At 45.8% G+C, this 16,528-nt stretch overlaps 1 protein-coding gene and 1 long non-coding RNA gene across 4 annotated transcripts in view; one reads left to right on the top strand and one right to left on the bottom strand.

Moving 5' to 3' along the window:
- Positions 1-368: 368 nt before the first annotated feature.
- Positions 369-16,528, top strand: part of LOC136004952 (uncharacterized) — a 61,540-nt gene continuing 45,380 nt past the window's right edge. For 2 of the 3 annotated variants that reach the window (XR_010608629.1, XR_010608628.1), the window contains exons 1-3: positions 369-541; positions 13,215-13,323; positions 14,194-14,333. This is a non-coding gene — a long non-coding RNA (uncharacterized LOC136004952). The remainder of the gene's footprint in view (positions 542-13,214; positions 13,324-14,193; positions 14,334-16,528) is intronic. The other variant, XR_010608630.1, reaches the window with a different exon arrangement.
- LOC136005113 (uncharacterized) lies at positions 5,818-8,106 on the bottom strand. Its single transcript, XM_065662274.1, has 2 exons — positions 7,729-8,106; positions 5,818-7,386 (listed from the first exon to the last, which is right to left on the bottom strand). The coding sequence occupies exon 2, from the start codon at positions 7,288-7,290 to the stop codon at positions 6,292-6,294; it is 999 nt and encodes a 332-aa protein (XP_065518346.1). The 5' UTR covers positions 7,291-7,386; positions 7,729-8,106; the 3' UTR covers positions 5,818-6,291.

Raw genomic sequence — 16,528 nt, 5'->3', positions numbered from 1 at the left:
CCTCTGAAGACCTGCTGCATTAGGATTCAGAGCTCAGTTTTACAGCTTGGCATATTAGCACCACTTGTGTATTCCGCATAGCTACAAACAATGCTGTTCATTGTGCATGGATGTACATGGATTAGGCTGGTTTGTACTGCAACTACCAACACCAACAGTCCAAAATACAGGCAGTTTAAATTTCTCTGGTATTTCTCCCTGCTGCCACATCTGTTAATATTTCTCTAGTGCAAAACCTCTTAATTCTTAAATCAGTGTTGCAGTCAGGAATTCTGCAAAACAGTTATCTTTCTCATTAACCAGTACTTACCTTTGCTCTCATTAAGAGATGGACTGACGCAGTTTTTCCTCCTGGACAGAAGGGCCAGAGCCACATTAGACATCCCTACTGCAGAACAGCCAGAGACCAATGGAACTCATCCTGCATTTGAACGAATTTCCTCATTACAGCCTGTTCTTGCCACATGCCCCTGTGGATTTGGAAGGATGACATGATGCAGGATGGAAAGTAGACCCCATATGGAGCACCAGTAATGTGCAGGTCAGTGGATGCTTGACTACTGGTTTTCTGTCTTTCTTCATGGTATGGGCTTCAACGTAAGTGCAGCAGGAGGAGCATCCTCCAAGTCTGCCAGAATGGTTAAGTAGAGCTGTCACCATTGAACACTACACCCCCACCTGCCACATGCAATTTAACACAACACTGGAGGCTTTAGGACTCAGGTAAGTGGTTTGTTCCTGTCCTAGTTTTAACCAGCATAGAGTTAAATTTCCTCCTAGTAACTAGTGCAGTGCTGTGTTTTTTTACTCTATTCTGAAAACAGTGCTGGTAACACACTGAGGTTTTTAGTTGTTGCTGAGCAGTGCCTACTTTGATCTAGGACTTTTCAGTCTCGTGCTCTGCAAGTGAGAAGGGGCACGGGAAGTCGAGAGGAATCAGAGACAGGACACCTTAGCCAAACTAGCCAAAGGGGTATTCCATACCACAGCATGTCATGCCCAGTGTATAAACTGGGGGGAGTTGGCCAGGAGCCACTGGCAGCTGCTCAGGCCGTGTTGGGTATCAGTCAGTGGGTGGTGAGCAATGGTATTGTGCATCTCATCTGTTTGTTGTTTAATTGTTTTGTTCAATACCTCTCTCTTGTTGTTGTTTTCCATTTTATTGTTATTATTATAATCAGTTATATTAGTGTTCTATTAAACCTTACTTTAATTATTAAACTGCCCTTACCTCAACCCATGGGTTTTACCTTTTTTCCCAGTTCTCCTCTGCATCCCACTGGGGGACAGAGCAGGTGTGAGATATCAGCTGCATGGTACTTAGTTGCCAGCAGTCAGTCCCAGATATGGACAACCAAACTCTGACTTGCCTTGCAAGTTCTGCTGAAAATTTCTCATGTTTATGCCGCATTTGAGTCCTGCTTAGCCCTTCTGCTGAGCCTTAGTGAAGGACTTGGTGTGACCCTCATCCACAAGTGTAGAGATGGAGACAGATTTGTCAATTATCATTGACTGGATAATTGAATAAAAAGAAGGAAAAGCCTCAGAATTAAGAATATCCTGTATCAGTAGGAGGAAGCAGTGCTTTATACCATGATGAGCCACAGCTCTGTAAGCTGTTTCTCTGCAGAAAGGAACAGATTGGACTGTGAGTCACTCTGAAAATAGCACGGTCCTTTTATAATCTCAGAGCAACAGGTCTTCCACATATGAGTTATGACGTTACTGAAGGTATGTGCACAGAAAATGCTTCATTTCCCTTCTGCCATTCACCCACTCCCCTGGAAATCAGATAGCACAATAAACTAATGCAGTGGATAAAGATAACTTGGTTTCTATTTAGGGGCTAAATGGCACTCATATTCTGAAGCTGGCTGGCAAAATACAAGAATGGAAACAAGCCCAAATTCCTTTCTTATATCCCTGTTGGTGACTGCCTGCTGCTATGGCTCCCTTTCCCCCAGCCATGTTGCTTGCTGAGGTGGAACTATGGCTGAATATGCAGAGCAGGGATCCTGGCAGCCTGTTTACTGGACACGGAAACTGTGCTAATAAATATCATACTATCTTGTTTTACATCAAAAAGCATTAATCCTGGGGAGGATTTCAGCACGTACCAGACAAAACTCTGAAGTTTCTGTGCCTATTCTTTTTCTCACAGATTTGATCTGTAGCTATTTTTTGGTGCTGTGAGTTAACTGACCAAATCAGCGACAGTAGTTACAAAGCAACTTATTCTGCATGAAGGCAGATCGAAGGTCTGAGCTGAATACAAGGGCCATTCCCCAAACAGCAAGACTCAACTGCATTTGGGAGTGGTGAAACAGAGCTACAATTCAAATCTGAGAAATCTATAGACCAGGATCCCTCTGTGGGAGACTAAAGTATCATCTTAGAAGGCAAGGGTTAGGAATAACCACATCGTAGTTTTAAGACCTGTTTTCCTGTGAACTGTATTTTATCCTGGGTAAACGGACACTTAGCTCTAACAGAGACAGTTTGTTAAGGAAGTAGAAGCACAGATACTGCCAGTCCTCTGAAAGTGCTCCAGCCCAGGGCTTGATCTAGGAGTTGGAGAGCAGCATGGCTTGATTTCCAGAAGGAGAAGATGCCTTGAGCTGGAGCAAAAGAGCAAAGAGCACTTATCTGTTTGTAACTAGACATATATTTTCCTTTACGCCCTTTTCAGTTTCCCAGCTCTCCCTTGTCCCCAGGCCCAGGCTCAGTCAGGGATGCTGCACAGGAGGATATAAAATGCTCATTGGGTGTTGTGGAAGCACTGATTGTCTTTCCAGCTCCGGAAGTTCTCGGGTTTCAAAGCACAATAGGGAGAACTATGCATGCACTTTAAAGGTAAAATCATATGAGAGAAGCTGGAGAACCTAAATACACTATAATTAAAAAGAAAAAAAGAAAGAGAAAAGAATTAAGGAAACTCTGCTTTTATATTTACTGTTTCTGGCCTCAGAACTACAACCAACCTGATCAGAGACTCATCCTCTCTCTCCCTCTGAAATCAAAAGAACTGACACAGCAGCTGATAGGGTCAGAGATGCCTGGGTCTCCAGCAGACAGAAATTCATACCTATCCTAGAGAATGCATGCACTAAGTTGCCTTGTTGGCAGAATGTCATTCAATTTCACAAATGGCAAACAGACATTTACAACTCATCCAAAGTTTTGAAAGCTTCAGCCAACTCCTCCAGTTGCCAGCCAGTCCAAACACATATTTTGTATTTGGCAATTCTTTGCCATTTTTGCCTTTCCAAAGGCCAAGAGGAAGCAAGCTGTGCCGTATGGTAAAATGTCTGGATCTCAGAAATTCAGACTAAACACCTTGTTGTAAATACCTGTATATCAAAACCGGAAGATTTTAAACATTCGCTTTTATAAACCCAAAGTATGGCTAAGACCTGTATGAAAAGGGAAATGCAAGATTTGTACACTGTGTTTTTCCAGAGACAGGAGGAAGCCTGTTGTTAATCACAGCTGATCACCCATTTATGTCCCACACGTTTTTGACAAACTCAGCAGAACACATCAAATATTCCTTTACCACAAATACAGACTCAAACCAGGACTTACTGCAAAGTGCATTGTGGAGACCACTGTATCTGTAGCAGCATGGTTCAGTACAATACGTGCCCTTGTGAGATAAGACCAGTTTTCCTTCCGTGTGCCCTCCTAACTTAACTGTAGATAGAAGGTTAAGATGGACCTACAGCTGTCTTTGCTCTGGAAAGAGAATCCCACAAAGGAATACCTGCATTTCATATGCAAACTGCAGTTTGAATGACCCTGTGAGACTACAGAAAATGTGGCTTTAGAATGATTTTAATACCAGAGAAGGATGAGTAAGGACTCTCTTGGGAATAGAGCCATTAATTAAAAAAGGAGGGGGAAAAAGGTCTTGGTTTTCATTAGCAATGTTAAATGCAATATATGTTTCTTACTTACTGAAAATGACTTTGATGATGTACCCAACTGTATTGAGTGACCAATAACCAACTGCAGTACAATAACTTTTGGGCCTGCTGTCTGTGTAGGGAGGAACTCTTTACATTGCAATATTATCACTCTTCATCTGTTTCTGGGTCTCTTTCTTCGCAGTGAAAAGCCCAGACTGATGTTTAAGATTATAATAATACTAATTAAAAAAAAATAAATTGTGGCTTCTTTCCCCCCACCTCCTTCTTGGCTATTTCTCCATATTTTTAGGTCTGGAGGACTTTTCAGATCTACTTATATCAGGAAAACATAGCTTTGGCTCTTCATTTAATCTGATGTCAAATGGTGTTACTGCAGTATGCTATCAGCCCAGGCTGCAGATGAATTTGAAGCCATACAACAAAATGCTTTTCCTCAGTGGCTGGACACTAGTATAATCTAAATCAGGGTGCGGCATTATTCTTTTCAAGTCATGCTCGATCAGTTCATTTGACTATCAGCTGTATGACTGCTGGGGTTGGCAACTGCTGCTTTGAGCAGTAAGTCATCCCACTTGACTTACTCCGAGTTTTATCATGATTTTCTTTTGCTGACCATAGACACTTCCAAGCCAAGCAGTTCTGTTTTGTCCAAAGTGTTTGTGTTTATATACTTTTGAATCCTGAGCAACTGTGGTGGCTTTTTTGTGAGTTAATGAAAACAAAGGTTGCACTTGCAAGGATCCTTTGGGCAGGAAAGGCAACAGTTCAGTTTTACTGAGCTTTTGACACAGATGTGGCTGTTAGACCCTTTTTGATAAAGCCAGCTGGATATGAAAGGGGAGGCATTTGATGAAACGAGTGTTACATAGCCACAGTGTGACCCTCCTTTTGAAAGAGATGTTGTACTGTCAGAAATCTGCTGTGAATGGAAAAGAATCCTTTCAGATGCTATTCCTAAAACTTTGAAGAACGTTAAATTGACTGTTTCTGGATTGTGTGGGTATGTTTTAAGGCTCTCCTGTATGCAGAATATTGAAAGCAAGTCTATAACAAAATTACATCTGGCCTAAATTGCTCTAAGGAATACACATGCTGCTTCTAATCAGCAATTCCACAAAGGTCTTTTTTTTTTTGTTTTTTTTTTTTTTTTGTTTTTTTTTTTGGGGTGGGGGTGGGGCAGGGATTGAGAGGGAATGAGGTGGACAGGGATGGTGCCTTGACACTGTTGTGTCCTGCAGTAGATACTGATTCAGTGCTGTATGCACAGCATAGTGTAAACTGAAGCACCTGGTTTCTGCATGAGAAAAGCTGATGCTTCATTCAGAGCAACTCAGCTGACATGTTCTCACATCTTCTTGGCTCTTCGTTGCTTGTTCAGCTTCCTGTACCTAAGTGTATGTAGACTGAGACTCCTTATTGTCTGACCTTGCAAGCTGGTACTTTTAAGAATGGACTTATGAGGTGTAGATGGAAGAATGCTTAAAGCACTCTTGTAAGTAAAATTCAGGATTCAGGCAAGCTTTTCCGAGACCTACCGCACTGGAACGGAGCCTGAAACAGCGAGTCGCCCGCACTAGCCTAAATGGGAAGGGACACACTGCCCTCTAGCAGCTGCCCTCTGTGCAGAGTACCTTTGCTGCTGGAGCAGAGCTGATGTGATGCTAGAAAGTTGTCAGGAGAGCTATATTGGCACTACCGTACTGCTGTACTCAGGTAAGGAGTGAGACCTGCTCAAACTTCATCTCAGTCCTGAAGAAAAAATATAAATTTTTATAAACATTATTTTTATAATGAAATTATGTATATATAAAATAACAAGAGAAAAGGACAAGAACTAAACCTGTTAGCAAATCACACCAAGGTGCCAAGGAGATCCTGGTGCAAGCAAGTAGAAACCACCACCATTAACACACATGATGACATTGCAATTCTATGGGTTGACCTGCATTAGGAAACAACTGCTCAGCCCCTGACCCACAATGCTATCACTTTATGTGCTGCAGAAAGCATCCAGGCTGGGTCTCCATATGGACCTCCCTGAAGCACATTTAACTCCTCTAGACTGCAGCAGCTCCACTGAGACCAGACCACCCCTAAGGCACTGACACCTTTCTCTAGGGGAATCGAAGGAGAGAGGCTTGTTGCTTCTGCTTCTCTGTGGACCTGGGCCTCATCTGGTCTCCTGCCCCTGGGATTGATAACAATATTGAGACTTTTTCTGCACATGTAATGCCTTTATTTTCTTTTGTTACATATCAATTAGGCTGGGTGTGGGGGGTGTGATGAAGAGACCTCTCAGAGACCCGAGTGTCAGCTGCGAGCCCAGGTGGGGTTTGGCCGGCCACGAAGACACCGTCGAGTATTACGGTTGGCAAGGTGGCTTCCTGGGGGGCTGGGAGTGGCCCACAGGTCTCCTGCTCTTCCTCTTCGGGGCTCGCCGGGCCTCCGCAGCGGCTCGCTGGCTGTCCTGGCTGGCAACGGAGGGCCCGGACGCAGCCTCTTCAGCCTCCTCTTGCGGCACGCGCGGCCCCCTGCTGTCAGGAGCAGGGCCGGAGGAGGCGCTGCCGGGACCCCAGGGAAGGGCGGCCAAGGAGGTGTCGGGGAGCCCTGCCTCCGATCTGGAGGTGGGCGGGTTGTGGGCTAGAGACCCCCCTCCGGAGGCAGCGGGGCCAGGGCCAGCCGCGGGACTGCCTTCCTCCCCCTCAGCATCGCTATCATCCAGACCCAGCCGCTGTCGGACCTCCCCGCCGCAGTGATCCACGATGAGGTCAATCAGCCGGTGCACGAAATCCCTGGCGTGTTCACCCAGGGCATTCTGCAGCTCCTGCACCAGATGTTCCTCATCCAGGCCATAGAACTCCAGGCAGAACAGGACAAACATCCGAGCTGCTTCTGACTCCCAGAGGCGACCCTGGAATATTACACAAAGCCACTCTCGGAGCCGAGGTGTCAGGGGCCGGAGCAGAGATGGGTCATGCTGGAAGAAGTACGCCCAAATGTGGGGACAGAGGCCGGCCACAGGTTGTCTGGGCACAAGGAACATATCTTGTGGCTGTGATGCTGCAGAGTGCTGGGGGCTGTGGGCAGCTGGCTGCTCATGAGCTCCTCCTCTCTGATGGTCGCTGCCTGATGCCTCTTCACCACCTGATGGTGGTGAGATGACATGCTCCCGAAAGTTATTATCCCCCTGCACCGACTGCATGATGCAGGTCATCCTGCTTCTGCAAAGGGGGCACTCAGGGCTGTTCTCAGACCACTGCAGGATGCAGGTGTAACAGAACTGGTGGAGGCATGGTAGCACATAACTTGCCCCCTCCTCTGGTCTGTCCAGGCATATTGGACAGCGGCTCTCCAGTGCCATGGCTGTGCTCCCTATGGACTATGGTGGACTGTGGGGGGTGGAGCTGAGGATGCCAAGTTATTCCCCCTTGTTGCTACTGCAGCATCAGGTATCACTCTAAAAAAGGAAGAGAAACCACAGTCATTGCCTGGCCCAGGAAAGAGGGGAGAAATGCCCAGGTCCCTCTATGAAGGAAACACACCCAGCTCACCGCCCCAGGGTGAAGTTTCTCCACCCAGCTCATTTCTACTGCTGTGCGTGCTCCTCTGGGGCATGGCACTGAGAGCTGCACTGAACAGCTCCCCATGCACAGCACCAGCACCAAGGCCTCACTCAGCACTCCAAACTTCACCAACTATTCAGCTGGAGTGTGGGCATGACCTGCCTGGGTGAAATGAGCAGCGAGGGACACATGGTCACAATCCATCCCCTGGGGACATCACCACAGGCCATACTCACCAATAGCACTCAGATGACCAGTGTTAACTGCAGCATCACAGCATCACCACCCCCTCTGTCCCTTCATCTCTTCTCTTATACTTGGCTGGTAACAATGTTTCACACCCGTCACTGAAGCTTCAGCTGTGTCTTCCCAGGTGTTGTGATTTAAGGTCAGCTGGTAACTCGGAACCACGCAGCCTCGCTTCCCTTCTTATTTCCCTCCCCCCTGCACCCGGTATGGGACGGGGAGGAGAAGCAAAGGAATGTAAATCCCACGGGTTGAGATAAAAACAGTCCAACAAGTGAAGTATGATACAAAACTACTACTACTACTACTAATAATGGTAAGGGAAATAACAAAAGGAGAGAAGATGAAATTAAAAGGGAAAAGAAAACAATATAATTGCTCACCACCTGCCAACTGCTATCTAACCCAACCAGAGCAGCAATCTGGGCCTTCCAGGTCACTCCCACCAGCTTATATATTGGGTGTGACGTGCTGTGGTATGGAATACCCCTTTGGCTAGTTTGGGTCAGGTGTCCTGCCTCTGTTTCCTCCAGGCTTCTTGTGTCCCTCCTCACTGGCAGAGTATGAGAGACTAGAAAAAGTCCTTGATCAGAGCAAGCACTGTTCAGCAACAACTGAAAACATTGCTGCATTATCAGTAGTGTTCTCAGGCTAAAGCCAAAACACAGCATCGTGCCAGCTACTAGGAAGGAGAAAAATGACAGCTAGTACTGAACCCAGGACAGCATCAACCCCTTATTCCATACCATTCACGTAGTGCTCAGGTTTCACATTTTTCAATATACTATAACTTTTGCCTTTATATATATAGATATGTATACACATACGTATGTGCACACACAAAGAGATATCATTCCTCAGTCCATGGACCATCCCTAGAAAGTCTGCTGAATTCATTCAGTCCATGGTGTTGGACTTCATCTGTCATGACAGTCTTTCAGGGCAGGAAAGGCAGCGTGCAGTGTTGGACTGTTGCCTGCTGACAACACTGCTGAACTGATCTGGTCACTGCCGAGCTTGTCTGGTCTCATCAAAGCTCATTCTTTGTCGGGGTGATGATCGGGGGAAGTCAGGGTCAGTCGATGGTGACCTAAGGACAGTACTGGGAGATTCCTGCTGCTGCTGCCTGCTTTTTCCATGACTTTATTCTCTGGTAGTGATAATGACAGCACATACCTTCTTTTCAAAGCCCTGAGCAGTGGAGATGGGCCCCTAGCTGATGGCTATGGAAGTGTTATATAGCAGGCAGCAGCATATAACTGAGTTCATTGGCTGTTTTCCCCAGAATTAAATCCCTTGAGGTACACACTGGACTTTCCCATCTTCCTGCATTACCTACCAGGCATATGGGGGCTCCTCAGCAAAAGCAATCCCAGGAGTGGGTTTGCCTTTACCTGAAGCAGGAATAACCCAGAATGTCTTCCCCAGCACATTCTCTACGTGCACCATGGGAACTTTATCCCCTTTACAGTATGTAGAGGTTCTGACTGGGCTGGGCCAGCCCTGTTGGCAGATCCTCTGGTGCTGACCAACCAGGTGGGTTTTGGTAAATGTGTATCCCAGTGTTTGAAATTCCCACCACCCATTGCTCTCAGTGTGGTTTTTAACAGCCCATTGTACCACTCGATTTTCCCAGAGGCTGGTGCATGGTATGGGATGTGATATACCCACTCAATGCCATGCCCTTTGGCCCAAGTGTCTATAAGGTTATTCCAGAAATGAGTCCCATTGTCTGACTCAGCTCTCTCTGGGGTGCCATGTCACCACAAAATCTGTTTCTCAAGGCCCAAGACAGTGTTCCGGACAGTGGCATGGGGCACAGCGTATGTTTCCAGCCATCCGGTGGTTGCTTCCACCATGGTAAGCACATGGCGCTTGCCTTGGTGGGTTGGTGGGAGTGTGACATAGTCAATCTGCCGGGCCTCCCCATATTTGCACTTCAGCCATCGTCCTCCATACCAAAGAGGCTTTAACCACTTGGTTTGCTTAATAGCAGTACATGTTTCACATTTGTGAATAACCTGGGCAATATTGTCCATTTTTAAACCCATCCCTCGATCACAAGCCCATCTGTAAGTTGCATCTCTGCCTTGATGGCCTGAGGTGCCATGGGCCCACCAGGCTAGAAATAATTCTCCCTTATGTTGCCAATCTAAGTCCGTCTGAGCCACTTCAGTCTTAGCAGCTTTACTGACCTGGTGGTTGTTTTGGTTTTCCTCAGTGATCCAACTCTTGGGTAGATGAATATCTTCTACATGGCGTACCTTCACCACCAGGTTCTGCACCCAGGCAGTGATATCTTGCAGCAGCCCAGATGGATTTGCCTCTGGGTTTCCAGTTGCTCTGCTTCCATTGCTGCAGCCACCCCCACAGGGCATTTACCAGCATCCAGGAGTCAGTACAGATATAAAGTACTGGTCACTTTTCTTGTTCAGCAATGTCCAAGGCCAGCTGGATGGCTTTCACCTTGGCAGACTGACTCGATTCACCTTCTCCTTCAGCAGCTTCTGCAACTTGTCACAGGGGGCTCTGTACAGCTGCCTTCCATATCTGATGCTTTCCCATCAGCAAACAAGGCATATGGCTTCTCAGTTTCTGACAGTTTATTATATGGTGGGGCCTCTTCAGCGCACATCACCTCCTCCTCTGGTGACATTCCAAAATCTTTGCCCTCTGGCTGGTCCATGATGATATCTAGGGTCCCTGAACGACTGGGGTTTCCTATTTGAGATCATTGTGTGATCAGTACAACCCACTTACTCCATGTAGCATTGGTTCAATGATGTGTAGAGGATTCCCTGACTTTGAACATCCAGCCCAGCACGGGCAACCGGGGTGCCAGGAGGAGCTGTACTTCAGTGCCAGTCACTTCTGCAACAGCTCAAAACCCTTCATAGGCTGCCAGTATCTCTTTTTTAGTGAGAGCATAACTGGCCTCAGATCCTCTGTATCCCCAACTCCAAAAGCTGAGGGGTTGACCTCGAGTCTCCCCTGGAGCTTTCTGCCAGAGGCTCCAGGTAGGACCATTCTCCCCAGCTGCGGTGTACAGTACATTTTTCACATCCGTCCCGGTCCGGACTGGTCCAAGGGCTACTGCATGAACTATCTCGCGTTTAATTTGCTCAAAGGCTCGTTGTTGCTCAGGGCCCCATTTGAAATCATTCTTCTTCTTGGCCATGTGACACCCCATTTAAGTGTTTTACTAGTTTTTCCAGATTTCTCACTTATTCAGGGGTGAAATTCCAAAGCACTGGAGGGGCCAATTGACCCAGATGCTTGCCCATACGATGCCACACACCCTGCCACTCATGACTGGCCAGCATTTGGGAAGATCTCTTGATAGTATTCTTAGATAGTTCCTTAACCTTAAACAAAACCTGAACCACATTAAAAAAAAAAAAAAAAAAAAGATGGTTCTCAGCAAAAGGAGCAAGCTGGTTTCAAGGGCATTCAAAGGATGTGAAAAATCTTTAAAATTCCCCAAATCTACTGCAAACAGCCTGGTGGGGGGATGGAAGGTGTGGGACGATGTCTCCTCCATAGGTTGATTCTCCAGGGAGGAAACAAAAGAGGTGTAATTATTAATTATTCCAATTATATGCCTTCCAAAGAATAGAGGTGATGACCACACTGAGAACACATACCAGATCAAATAATTTTATTGTATTACAAGCCGTTATCACAATGTACAGTGAAACAAGAACCTTAGCCCAGGTCACAAAGCTGATAAACACTACACCAGCAAATAGTAGATGCAAATAAGGTGCGACATACTGAAACTCTGAGAACAAGTGCAACAACTGCAAGAGCAAATAAAGCAACATTATGGTAAGTGAGTATTAATCCAAAACAGTGAATGCTTATCACAAATACTATTAGACACATTCTGGTCATACCTGTCTTTATCACAAGCCTTTGTGCCCTGTGTTGGGTGCCAAAAAGGACTGTTGTGGTTTAAGCACAGCCAGTAACTCAGAACCATGCAGCCACTCGCTCACCCCCCATTTTTCCTCCTAGTCGCAGTAGGATGGGGAGGAGAACTGAAAGAATTTAAACCCCATGGGTTGACACAAGAACAGCCTCATAACTAAAGTATAATGTAAAACTGCTACTAATAATGATAATGATAAGGGAAATAACAAGAGGAGAGAATATAAAACTAGAAAGGGAAAGGAAAAATTAATAAACAACAGTAGTACACAATATAATTTCTCATCACCTGCCAACTGATACCGAGCCCAACTGTAACAGCGATCTGGGCCTTCCAGGTAACTCACCCTTGTTTATATACTGGGCATGACACGCTGCGGTATGGAGTACCCCTTTGGCTAGTTTGGGTCAGGTGTTCTGTCTTTGCTTCCTCCTGGCTTCCTGTGCCCCTTCTCGTTAGCAGAACACAAGACTGAAAAGTCCTTGATTGAAGTAAGCACTGCTCAGCAACAGCTAAAAGAGTTGGTGTATTATCAGTGTTGTTTTCAGACTAAATCCAAAACACAGACCTGTACCAACTACCAGGAAGAAGAAAAATAACTGTGACAGCTGAACCCAGGACACCAGGGTCCTCTCATGTCACTCTGGCCGTGGAAGACATCCCCAGGCACACGCAGCAGAAGGGTTCATTTAATAACACCTTGTGTCTCCCTGTGTGGCTGCAGAGCAAAGTCCCACAGGCTCTCTCCATGCTGCTGCAGCGCTGGCCAGCCCTCTGGGCTCCCCTACTTCCTCCCACTGAACATCAAAGGCAGCCCTTGGCTCACTTTCAAGAATTTGCTCCTTTTTGAGCTGTCAAACCTATGCCGTCAGCCCCAAGCTCTGACGTCCATTCGCTGAAGGTGGTTGCATCCCTCACCCCCACCATGGAGACCCTATTGGAGGTAGTCACTTCTCCAGAAGGTTTTTTTGTGTTCAGTTCATGATGGACTTCAGTCTAAGGAGAGGCTGTATGGGTTCCAGTCTTCCCCAGATGGAGTCTGCAGGGTGGTGGGGGGACACAGTGCCAAACAGCCCCAGCATTGCTGCCTGCCATGAGCCATCAGAGCAAGCTTTGAGAAGAAAGAGGAGCGTTTTTTCTTTCACATCACAGCTTGGACTGGGGGCTCCTGAGTGGAGATAGGATCAGTAAATTCTTGCTATGCAACCCTGTGTGGACGTCTGCATCACTTCTGCAGCACAGCTGCATCACTGGGCATGAAGTAGGAGGTCTGCAAGGCTTTAACTCCAAGAATTCAAAGGAGTTCCACTTGCCACACCTTAAAGTAGATAAATCCCTCTCTGTTTCAGGCACTGTAACATGGCAAGTTCACCATGCTGTTCCTTTTCCCTCATCCTCACCATCGTTATGGATACCTTGTCACCTCCTACGGAGTGTTAAGCTATCTTTGTATCACTTACAGTGAAGATAACATAGGAATAGAAAAAGGATTGTGGTTTGAATAGGCTGTGGAAATAACCCATCGTAGTCTCATTTTCCCTGTAGTGCCTCAGACCCTGATGCTGCACCAAGATGGCCTCTCTTTGACTGAGCTTGGCAAGGGAGAAGAGCGAGTGCAGAACTGCCTGTCTCTCTGTGATCTCAAGAGATACAGGTGAGGAAGAAAGAGTTGTCAAGACCCTAAACCATAAGAAAATAAACTTTTCATTTTTTTCAAAGTGGTGCATGGGTTATCCCTGGAAATCTGCCCTCTGGGATAAAGGAACACAGCTATCTAAAACTGTTTTACCTAAGGGCACAATAGCTCTTGATTCCCATGTGCTAGAAATCAGGCAAGGAAAGCAGGAGACCAGCATGGCTGAGTAAGGCCCTCCTGCCAAACTGAACCACAAGAAGGAAATGCACAGGAATTGGAAGCAGGGACATACAAACTGGGAGGAATACAGGCACAGTGCAAGGGACCGTGGGGATGAAATCAGAAAAGCTAGGGCATAATTGGAGCTGAGTTCAGGAAAGGATGGAAAGAATAATGATGAGGGCTTCTTTTGTACTTTGTACCTTCCTGTTAACTGAGATGAGGGATCTTTTGCCAACTGACATGGAGAAGTTTGAGGTACTCCAGAACAGCCCCAGTTTTCACTGGCAGTTGTTCTTCCCACATCTCTTAAGTCTCTGAACCTCAAGGCAGGGACTGGGGGAACAAAGTTCTTGCCATCATAGGAAATGGTCAGGGAGCAATGTCTTCCTGACCACCAAAGTGCTGGAGGTCCTGGAGCAGAACTTCCCAAAGGTAAAGTTCAAAGTTCCCCAAAACTTCAAAGCTAGGATAAATAAGGTTGACATGAATGACTTCTGGCAGACTGTGTAGAAGTCACTGCCAGAACTTACGGTCCAGACTGAAAGTAGTCTGAGCATTGGAGGTAGAGAAAAGAAAGCACAGTTTCCATAAAGGTATTTTTAGCCTTAACTCTAAGCTAAGGTACTACAGGAGGACATCCTGTGTAAGTGGTATTTTGTATTAAAGATCTTTTGGAGGACTGCCAGAGTGAAACAGGATTTGACATGAATGAAAATTAGGCTTGCTGGGCTGCCACATATGAAGAAAATAGACCACTATGAAGAAAATTGACCACTTGGGAAGTCCTGCCATTTTACACCGGCTGGGTAAGTTGAAATGAAATCTCATAGGATGCTCTTGGAATTAACTTTTTTGGTTTAGAGTTTTCTCTTTTTAAGTGTTACCAAATCTTTCCTTCTTTCAGTAAGAAATAAAGCTTAGGTCACTAACCATTGCGTGTAACTATTTCCAGGATAGTATCTTCTGATATCTTCTTGGACACTTGCCACTACAACACTGTCCTGAGGACTAGGCTTTAGAGTCCTTGAACACTACAGTCAGGGGCCTGAATACCTGAACAGCCTTTAGTTCCCATGCTTAGTCTACAGCTGTCATTTTCTGCAATCCTCCCATCTTTTACAGGGAAGATGGCTATCTCCTGTTGGTCTCTGACAGTGTGAACTGGCAGGGACTAACTTGCCTGTAATGCGTGTAGGACCAAAGCATGTGCTGAAAGACCTCTGAAGGCAGACTAAGCAATTGGTCTGCTCGGGGCACACACAAAAGCCAGAGGTTTCCAGAAAAGTTAAAGCCTCGTGGTGGTAATTAGGAAGCAATATGTTTAAACTGCAGTGAAGAAGAGTTGTGTTGCACTGAGGAAAACCTGAGCAGCCTGGTTGGGTACTGTAGACAGCAGCAGCCTGTAAACTAACCTTGGAAAGAGCAGATCCTGCAGAGCTGTGGGGCAAATCTGCAAAGTAATGTCTTTTGAAACCAAGGTTATATTTAGGAGATGTCCTCAGCATCTTGTACTGACTAGTCACTACCCATGAGCTGTAAGAACATGAATCCTGTTAAGTTTCCCCTGATCCGTCTATACAGTATCATGACAGGATTTCCCTTTGCAGTAGAAATAGTAGCTGATCCCTCATTATTTTTCCCTCATTATACATCTTTTTTTTGCACATTTTCCTGTTTTATTGTGTCCAGATATAAACACTGCCACTGATACTCTTATCATTGTTACTACTGTGAAGACTTGGGCTGAATTTGCAGAACCATTTCTCTAAACCATGACATTCAAAAGGGGTCTAACTATATGGAGTACATACAAGAGCAAACACTAATAAAGTTCTTAAAATGAAAGAGATTTTCAAAGACCAAATCGTGCTGTAAGCCACACAATCTTATGTATTCACAGGATCAAGTTCGAGTTCTTCTTCTAAAGATATTTCTGATACTTTCTTCTTAGACTAATTCACTGCTTCTCAAACTGTTTGCCTGCGTGTAGCTGTACATCCACAGGAGGGGGCACTTGAATAAAATTTTAAGCAGTTTGCTGCATACCTGTTTTCACGCTTTATTTTGTGCACAGTGCTTTATGCAGGAGATGAGGAAGAGCTAAAGCATGAGGAAGGTGCATAGAAAGAGGGTAGCTTCATGAAGTAGTTTTCAGAATTCTTTAAATAGGTAGATTTTGCACTGAGTCAGTCAAGCTTTGCTTCAAATCAACTAATGCAATGCACACAGAAAGTGTTATCCGTTAAAATAACAAAAACACTGAGCCATTTTGTTCATTGGGCTGCAAATTTTGTTTTCTGCTTCAGAGGTCAATATGGTATTTTACAACAAATCCTTTGTTTCATGGTTAGCTTTCACACATAAGCATCCAAAATCAGAAATCTTACTTTCTGAAGTTTGAAATAGACCAAAGTGCAAACTGCTAGCAGTTCAACCGCCTGTAAAGTTCTTAGTCTAATGCAGAGAAAATGAATCACACTATCGTATCAGCTTTGCATAAAAGAGATTTATTTCCAATATCTTCCTGGAGTACAGCAATGCTTCAGGCTGTGCTGCCATTCAGCGAGACCTGGACAGGCTGGAGAGTTGGGCGGGGAGAAACTTGATGAAATTTAACAAGGGCAAGTGTAGAGTCTTGCATCTGGGGAAGAACAACCCCATGTACCAGTACAGGTTGGGGGGTGACCTGCTGGAAAGTAGTGAAGGGGAAAGGGACCTGGGGGTCCTGGTGGATAGGAGGATGACCATGAGCCAGCAATGTGCTCTTGCGGCCAAGAAGGCAAATGGCATCTTAGGGTGCATTAGAAAGGGAGTGGTTAGTAGGTCAAGAGAGGTTCTCCTCCCCCTCTACTCAGCCTTGGTGAGGCCTCATCTGGAATATTGCGTCCAGTTATGGGCCCCTCTGTTCAAGAAGGACAGGGAATTGCTTGAAGGAGTCCAGCGCAGAGCCACAAAGATGATTAAGGGAGTGGAACATCTCCCTTATGAGGAGAGGCTGAGG

The sequence above is a fragment of the Lathamus discolor genome, chromosome Z (genome assembly GCF_037157495.1).
Source record: "Lathamus discolor isolate bLatDis1 chromosome Z, bLatDis1.hap1, whole genome shotgun sequence".
In the NCBI taxonomy this organism is placed as follows: Eukaryota; Metazoa; Chordata; class Aves; order Psittaciformes; family Psittacidae; genus Lathamus; species Lathamus discolor.
The sequence above is the reverse complement of the archived record's forward strand: the minus strand, read 5'-3'. Positions and strand labels throughout refer to the sequence as shown.

Coding starts and splice junctions, on each gene's coding strand:
- LOC136005113 (XM_065662274.1), bottom strand. CDS start 7,290: ATGGCACTGGAGAGCCGCTGTCCAATATGCCTGGACAGACCAGAGGAG.